Source organism: Hyaena hyaena, unplaced genomic scaffold (genome assembly GCF_003009895.1).
Source record: "Hyaena hyaena isolate Hyena2069 unplaced genomic scaffold, ASM300989v1 scaffold_1009, whole genome shotgun sequence".
Classification (NCBI taxonomy): domain Eukaryota; kingdom Metazoa; phylum Chordata; class Mammalia; order Carnivora; family Hyaenidae; genus Hyaena; species Hyaena hyaena.
The window spans coordinates 3,555-12,188 of NW_024081645.1; the positions used below are offsets into that span (position 1 = coordinate 3,555).

The following is an 8,634-nucleotide window of genomic DNA, read 5'->3' on the forward strand; positions in this document are numbered from 1 at the left end:
TTCCCTGCTCAATATTCAGCTCATTACTGAGCTATAAGCATCATTTATATATTCCAAATATAGGTCTTTTGTCAAATATATGTATCACAAATATGGCATCTTAATATTAATATATTCCAATTATTGTTTTCTTTCATGATTCATGCTTTGTGTCTTGAGAAATCTTGGTCTCTCAAAAGAAAGCAATTTCAAAATTCAATTTCTTTCTAGAATTTCTAGAGTTTTAGATTTTATCTAAGTCTATGACCTATTTTGCAATCTCAATTTTGTACTAAGAGTATGTATGGTGTGAGGCAAGAGCTAAACTTATTTCCCATTTGAATATATAATTTTCCTATTTGTTAAAAGAGACTACTTTTCGGAGTGCCTGGGTGGTTTAGTCAGTTAAGCATCCCACTCTTGATTTCAGCTCAGGTCATGATTTTATGGTTCTTGGAATTGAGCCCTATATCAGACTCTGCTGTCAGCATGAAGCCTTCTTGAGGTTCTCGTCTCCCTCTCTCTGGCTCTTTCCCACTCATGTCCACACACATGCATGCTCTCTCTCTCAAAAATAAACATAAAAAAAAGACTACCTTTTCCTCACTGAATTACTTTGGCACCTCTGTCAAAAACCAAATGTCCAATAGGCATGGATCTATTTCTGAACTCCATTCTGTCCATTGGTCCTTAACATTTCTTATAAAACACGTCTGCTGGTCTACTAGCAACAAATTTACTCATCTTTTCCCTATCTGAAAAAGTATTTTATCACCTTTTCTGAAGGATATTTTTGCTGAATATAGAATCTAGGTTGCCAGGCTTTTTCTTTAAGCATTTTAAAGATGTTATACCAAGGTCTCTAATTTTCACTTTGAGAAAAGTCATATGCAGTCATTCTCTGTATGGAATGTATCCTTTTTTTCTACAGCACTTTATAATTTTCTCTGGTTTGATTCTGGCATACCTTAGTGGGGTTTTCTTTATGTGTTACCCTGCCTATTGAATTTCTTCAATCTGTGAGTTTATAGTTTTCATCAATTAGAGAAATTTTCAGACATTATTTCTTACATTGTTTTTGTTTCCCCTACCCCAACTTCTAGGATTCAATATACAAGTATGTTAGAAGACCTGATATTATCCCAGAGGTGGCTGAGGCACTGCTGTGATATTTTTCTCTTGATCCTTTTAGTAAGCTTCAACTTCACTGATCTTTAGTTCTGCAGTGACCAATACAGAATTCCCTCTAGTCCTTCTCAAATAGCTAGTGACTAGAGGTAATCAAATAGCAATGGTGATTTTTAAAAATAAATCTTGAATTATTGGTATAGATGTATTAACCACAAAATATTAAGGACTATTAATTTAGAAAGGTATAGTTTTTTCAATACCTTCCTTACTGTCTATAAAATTAGTCTGTGTACATACACAATATAGGTAACACTAGAAATGATACTGAATAGGACACCAACAATGGGCTGCTGTAGTTTTTTCTACTTTGATCTCTTTTATAGAAGGTGATAACAATCTGTGGAAAAGGCTTTATTGTACCATGTCAATATACTACAAGGAATATTTCAAAATAATACAAAAGTGATCCACAGACTTGACTAAGTGAAGATCAACTGATCCAAATATTTTCCCTTAATTTTTCATAGTAATTGCTAAAAGTCCAACAAGGTGATTTTTCCAAGAAAGATCATTCTAATAACTTTGAGTGTTCAATCCGTGCGATGGTCCAGTCAGGTTTTACTCCTTGCGTAAACTCCCTCTGAAATCTAGGGGAAAAATCACAAATAAAGTGAATCTTACATAAGTCCAAACTACATATTGCAGTTTTTTAGCAACAAGCTAATGGTTAATCATGAATAAAAATCAAAACAAAAAGTTTAATTTACCAATTCAATCAGGAAAAATATCCTCACAAAATTAGAAGAATATTCTCCACTAAAATGTTTTTTTTTTTTTTTTTAACTAGAGAGCACGCACAAACAGAGGAGAGGCAGAGGGAAAAGGGGAGAGAATCTCAAGCAGGCTCCATGCCTAGCACAGAGCTCAATGTGGGGGTCAAGCTCATGATGGTGAGACCATGACCCAAGCTGAAATCAAGAGTCAGAGGCTTAACCAACTGAGCCACCTACATGCCCCTAAAATAAGTATTTTGGAGGAATTGGTACATACTCCTACATCTGCCAATCCTTGAGAGAAACTTGGGTATTATTCCGCTGTTAAATACTAGCTGGAACATATGCCTAATATGGGGAAAAATAAATTGGACTATGGTGATGAAAAGAGTATTTTATTGGAATTTGGTTTATATACATTAGATCAATCTTGAAAATAACAGTGTTTATAAGCTGCCCATGGCCTTAGTAGGGAATATCAGAGGAATCAAAGATGAGTACTGACTATATTGTTCTTTAATTACAAGTGATCTCTTTAAAAGGATATGATTCAGTAGATTTAAGTATTTAAATATATATTTTGAATAATTACAAATAAAACATTTTAAAAAAGAAAAAAACATTTCTTTCAAAAAAAGGAAAAAATAAGGATACAATTCCCTTTTACCTTAGTGAAACAGAATATAATTTCTTCCTTAGGTCATCTTTGGGATTTGTTATTTTAAAATTAAGCTTATATAGTTTTGCAACATAATAGTGTTCTCTTTTAAATATTAAATTATGTCTCCACTGACTTGCTTGACTGGTTCAGTGTTCCAAATTTTATAAGCACAAAAATACATGATAGTGTCTCTTTTAAATAAGTTGCTAACCTACTAGACAGTACCTCTTTACAGGCGGGAACCCTTCAATTTTCTGAGTATGGATATAACCATAAGCCCCATCCGACATGCTCTTCTAAATGGGACCCTGCTAGTGCCCCATAAAAGGTGGAATCTCTCCATGTCCTTTCAACCTGTAGGTCCTATGACTGCTTTGACAGGTAGACTAAGGTAGAAATGATGTTCCAATCCTGGGAGAGCCCTTTACCGGCCTAGCTGACCAGCAGGTCAAACAGCTGGAGACTGCCACAGGCCCAAGCTGTGAAGAGAGGCCCTGGAGAATGAGACATTATGTGTGGGAGCCAAGGAGCACCAAGTGGGGGAACATGTGAACGAAGAAGCCACTGTGGAAATGAATTCTCCAGCCCCTGCCATCCTGGTTGATGGCAGGTGAAGCAACGAAAACCCCACAGCTGCACCTTTCCAAAATTTCTGAGCAGTAAAGCAGCAGACAAAAGAAATGGCTGCTTAAGTTTGGGAATGGTTTACGAAGCAGCGATAGGCAGCTAAAACACCCTTCAATTACATTCAGCAGCATTACCTCTTTCTAATTTCTCAACACTTCTGTTTCATGTCCAGTATGCCTTTAGGACTTTCTCTCTTCTTAAATAACTTGTCAAATTTCAATGCTTTTCTTCCTAAAGCTCCCTTTAGTTTTCATACCTTCATACTTCCTTCACACTACCTTCCATTTTCTAGAGAAAGGAAACAATGAAATGGGATTAGACTTACTCATAGCTTGCACTAAGAAGTTGTTTAGTCTCCACGTTCTGATCCCCCAACTTAACCTGGAATACACTGGTTCCACTTAAAGTTTCACTGGGGATATTGGCACTGGTTAGATACCAAAAGCACATCAGGATGTTAACAAACTTCCTTCCTTAGAGAAAAAACACACACACACACACATACAAATACAAATCACAATAATCTATCATCCATATATCCAAAATGAAATTAGAAACTATCAGTAGCAATACAAGTTGTTACAAATCCTATTTTATACTTACTCTAGTCTAACGTAAGATACTTACACTGATCCCTTTTTATTTTTAGAAAATTCTTAAGGTTTATGACATATTTGCCCTCTATGTATCTCAGAAATAGTAGTAATGATTTATTGAGCATGTACTTATTTACCCTCATTCACTCTGCTTTGTGCCTAGTGATTCTAACAAGGTTCTGGGTTAAAGTAGTGGCCATGGTGCCAAGATTTAATTTTCAAATGTTAGGGAGAAGAAAATATTTATCACTAAAAGTACCTATTGAAATGTTTCAAATTAACATGTATATGAAAAATGTTAAACTATTAAAGAGTCCTATATCAGAACTGCTTTGCAAAGTATGTAAGCAAAGGCTAGATTTCCTGTGTGCCTGGCACATAATACATTTACAAATATTTGTAGAAAGAATAAACGAGTCAATAAATTTTTGGGAATATGACAGGGAAAAATGTTTGCATTGCACAAGGAGGAAAACGAGATAACTAGTAAAAGTCCTTTCAATCTTTTTCAGTATCTCCAAAATAAATCCAATTTGGGAGTTCCACAGTTCGTCTTACTTTCAAAACAGCCTTTAATTGATATTTTTCACTTTTCCTTTTACTCCTCAATCCTTCTATTTAAGCTACCGCTGGACATTTAAAATGCTTAATTGTTTCCTTCAAATTAGGAAATCTGAAACACAAATGCTTTCTATTTGAGACATGATAGGAGCCTTAGACAATTTTCACCAATGTAAGTGATGATATCCTCTCTTGTGAATGAACTAAAGTAAAGGAAGGTGCTTAGAGAGGCTTAATTAAATAACTATGACCATATCTTAACTCTTCCATAGCTAAGTCTTTAAGGAATGAATGTATTATTTTCCTTGAATTTCTAAAAAAATCCTCTTGTACCAACAAAACCCCAACAATCATTTCATGATTATCCACTCATTTAGCCTATCTGGGCATTATGTCTCATTTAAAGTTGATTATGCCCCAGCATTACCTTTCTCATCATAGTAAATGGAGATGTCTCCTGTTGATGTGTATACAATATCATCTATGTCAGCAGCAAGGGCATTTTTATGGTTATCGGGTAATGATGCAACCTTTTCCTTCAATACATGTAGCACCTAAGTATGGAAAAAAGCAAACCATAGTTCGCCTATTGGATTTTCAAAAGCCTTTCAAATAAGCAGGTGAATTCTTTATGGAATGAGTTTGCCTAAACCTTTTTTTTTCTTTTTTTTTTTTTTTAGAGAGAGAGACAGAGCACAAGCAGGGGAGAGGCAGAGAGAGAGAGAGGGAAAGACAGAATCAAAAGCAGGCTCCAGGTTCTGAGCTGTCAGCACAGAGCCTGACATAGGGCTCAAACTCACGAACTACGAGATCATGATCTCAGACGATGTCGGATGCTTAACCGACTGAGCCACCCAAGTGTCCCTAAACCTATTTTTTAATTTACTACCATATTTATTCATATTCAAAAGCAAGGCTCAAAGCCATCTAATTGTTCAACAGGTAATTCCTACAGAACATTCAGTACAAAAACAACTGTAAGACATCATATTTACTTAGTTATGTCTTAAGTAGCAAGTCATTCTATGCTTTTATATGACCCAAATTACCCAAAAGATACAGGGACTCTACTTTGGCTGATGGCATACATACTACTTTTAAGCATAAATAAAGGTAATGCATATCATTCTATTGCAAGAGAATAATACACTTATTTTTAAAGGAAAATTAAAAGTATATTTTACCTCTTTGGCCACAAGTTCTTCTAAGAGATCAAATTTACATTGTGACAGCAACTTGGACACATGAGCAAAAGCCTTTAAAAGAAAGTGGGGCGTGGTAACTGTTATTTCAAAAAACCATTCAAAAATACCATACAATGTACAATGCTTATACTTAAATAGCTTAGTATCAACAGACTATTTTATGATAAAGGTGATAAACAATGTCAAATACTATGATATGCTTCAAAATTGGCTGGCTTGTCTCTTCTCATATGGCCTCCGCAAATATACAGTAGTGAGCTGATTGCCAATTATGTATCCACTCTCAGGACCTGGGAAGAGACGGTGTGCGTATAAATACGAACTCCTCAATAAGAACCCTCCTATAAAATTCTTTTTTAAATAATAATTAGGTAATTACTCTTATCACTGTAATGACTGTTATGTGACCCCTCCCCTCTTAACCAAGAACCCAAAGAAATTTGTAAGGAGTACATTCTAGATTGTACTGGGAGTCTAGAGATCTGGGCTGCAATCTGAACTTCATTAAGATACACAGGGAAGGCAGGTTTGGGAAGAGAGGGAGAAAAGATAATGAGTTTACACAGACTAATACAGTGAGATGTATGAGATCTCATTTTTTAAAAATGTTTTATTTATTTATTTTTGAGAGAGAAAGAGACTGCGAGCAGAGGAATGGCATAAAGAAACGGAGACAGAGGGGCGCCTGGGTGGCTCAGTTGGTTGGGCGTCCAACTTCAGCTCAGGTCATGATCTCACAGTTCGTGGGTTCGAGCCCCGTGTCGGGCTCTGTGCTGACAGCCAGCTCAGACCCTGGAGCCTACTTCAGATTCTGTATCTCCCTCTCTTTCTGACCCTCCCCTGCTCAGGCTGTCTATCTCTCAGAGATAAATAAAACATTAAAAAAAAAAAAAGGTATGTTAGAAGTAACCATTGGTTTAAGGGAATTGACAAATATTTGCCATGGATGGCCCAACATTCCTTTTGGAAATCACAACGGTTAAATGCAGAAAAACTAACCTAGATGAGTCAAACCATGTATACAGACTGGCTGATGAAAGGGTGGAGATACTACTTAATAGCAAGGTCGAGGACAAAAATAGCTAACAGCTGGAGACCAGCAGCATCAGAGAGGGGCTAAAAAGTGTCCCAAGCTCCTCTGTATTCAGAGGAAATAGGGCGAAAGGCCTGATTCCTGCCCATAAAGGGGAGAGGATTTCCATTTCTCACTGACACACAGATGAGCTGGTACAGTCATATAATGTGTTATGAGATAGACAAGTTCACATGTCATCAGTGGGCACTGTGGAGGATAGTAGGATCATGCCAATTTACTTCTACATGACAAAAGATTTTGAGAACTGACATAAGCAGTTTACCACTTAAAACACTATTATTCAAGCTTGCCCTTTGCTTTTTAATTTTTTTTTATAAACACATAAATCAGTCAAGAGTTGAATCCTGCAGGAAGCAGGAGTTAATATTGACACTGATTATATGAAGTTGGAAACATTTATTTGTAACTGACAGGTGCCACAAATAAATATAAACAGCTGTGTTTACAGAAATAATCTGAAATAAATTAGGAATAGATCACTATCAGTATACAATCAGAAATGCGAAATGATTACCCTTATAGCCTAAGTTTAAGTTATATGGCAGTAAGAACTGGGAAATAAGCTATGAATTCTATTTATCAATAGTTCTAAAATAAGGCAGGGTATTATCCTCCACTCAGAAAGGAAAATAGGCAAGGGGTCAGGTCTATGAATCACCAAAGGCTATTTCTCAGTGTGTAGGATGCTATGCACTTACCAGCGACTAGGTTGCTCAGCAAATTCTTTGAAAGGGGAAAACTGCTTATCTCTAGGTTAGTCTATAAAGAGTATGATGGGGAAGAATAGTGGGGTGGGCAGATGGGGTATGGAGCTCTGACAAATAGCTAGCAGGAAGTTTTGTTTTTCTACCTAAAATTACATTATCGCATTTGAAAATGCTACCTTATTTACTCTTCAAAACAATCGTATCTACTCATTCACTTATTCAACCAACATTTGTGTAGCGTCTACTATGTGCCAGGAGTGGTCTTCTTAATTTTGCAGAAATTCATGTTCAGAAAGATAAAGGCATGTAGCTTTTAAGTGGCAGAAATGGGCTTTGAATCGAGTTCATTTCTATCGGATTCAAAACCTGTAGAGCAGAAAAAGGAGTTGGGGGGCTTCAGCTGCTGGAACTGGTGTCTCAATCGAACCCCACCACCTCGGCGACCGTGCAAACGTAGGCAGCAGCTTAATTTAGTCAAGAAGTAGCGGAGGGCTGTGTGTCTGGGTCACTACCCACTTTGGATACTTTGGGACCCAGCGAGGAAACCCCATCGCTAAACACGTTTTGCATGGAACAGCTGAATGCAGGAGAGGCGAACAGGTCAACCCCAAGTAAATGAACAAACCTGCTTCGCTCCCTCAGAGAATTCTGCAATGCTGAACTCTTGGTCGAAATAGGCCCAGATTAGGAAGGCGTAAATTCGAGTCCGAACCCAGTTGATGGGGTTGGAGAATCCCAGAATGATCATCTTGGTTTTCTGGCGCGGCGGGGGCTGCTCCTCGGCGCTGTAGCTGCGCCGGGGGTAGGCAGGGAATGCGGAGAGGGCTGCCGGTGGCCCCAGAGGGCCGAGCAGGGGACGCTGCGGGCCGCGAGCGAGCAGCGCCGAGGCCCAAGTGACTCGAGGAAGCCGGGCGGGTCCGGAGCCGAGGCGGCGGCGGCAGAAGCGGCAAAGGTCAGCCAACTGCGGTCTCGCCTCGGCTCCACGGGGAGTCCGGGGTCGGCCGGCCCCGCTGGGCAGTTGCGGAGCGAGCAGCAAGCGAGGCAAAAGACGAACGGCCAGCGCCATCTTTATGACTTTTCACCCCAGTCCCTATTTGTGCTGAGTCGAATGCAAGTCGGTGGGAAACCAGCTCGGCCGCGTCCGGAGAAAGAGACTGGAGAGTGGAACCGGCTTGTTGCTGCCACCTCTGGTGAGTCAGCCTCATTCCAGCTCCCCGGCACGCAACTCACGCAGACGACCTTTGGCCCTGGGTCCGGATCTCAGAGCAGAGGCTCTAGCGAGCCGGCCGGCCCCGCGG

General features: G+C 38.8%; 1 protein-coding gene across 2 annotated transcripts; it reads right to left on the minus strand.

The window, feature by feature from the left end:
- Nucleotides 1–1,506: 1,506 nt before the first annotated feature.
- Nucleotides 1,507–8,480, minus strand: MAIP1 (matrix AAA peptidase interacting protein 1). Of its 2 annotated transcripts, none has more exons than XM_039221785.1 (5): nucleotides 7,962–8,480; nucleotides 5,513–5,584; nucleotides 4,756–4,882; nucleotides 3,497–3,644; nucleotides 1,507–1,757 (listed from the first exon to the last, which is right to left on the minus strand). In XM_039221785.1, exons 1-5 carry the CDS (start codon nucleotides 8,400–8,402, stop codon nucleotides 1,679–1,681), a joined length of 867 nt encoding a protein of 288 aa, XP_039077716.1. In that variant the 5' UTR covers nucleotides 8,403–8,480; the 3' UTR covers nucleotides 1,507–1,678. The 2 variants fall into 2 exon arrangements, 1 of the variants encoding a protein (XP_039077716.1); XR_005526334.1 differs by lacking the exon at nucleotides 3,497–3,644 and adding an exon at nucleotides 3,306–3,459 and having other exon boundaries at nucleotides 1,697–1,757.
- Between the last annotated feature and the right edge of the window lie 154 nt (nucleotides 8,481–8,634).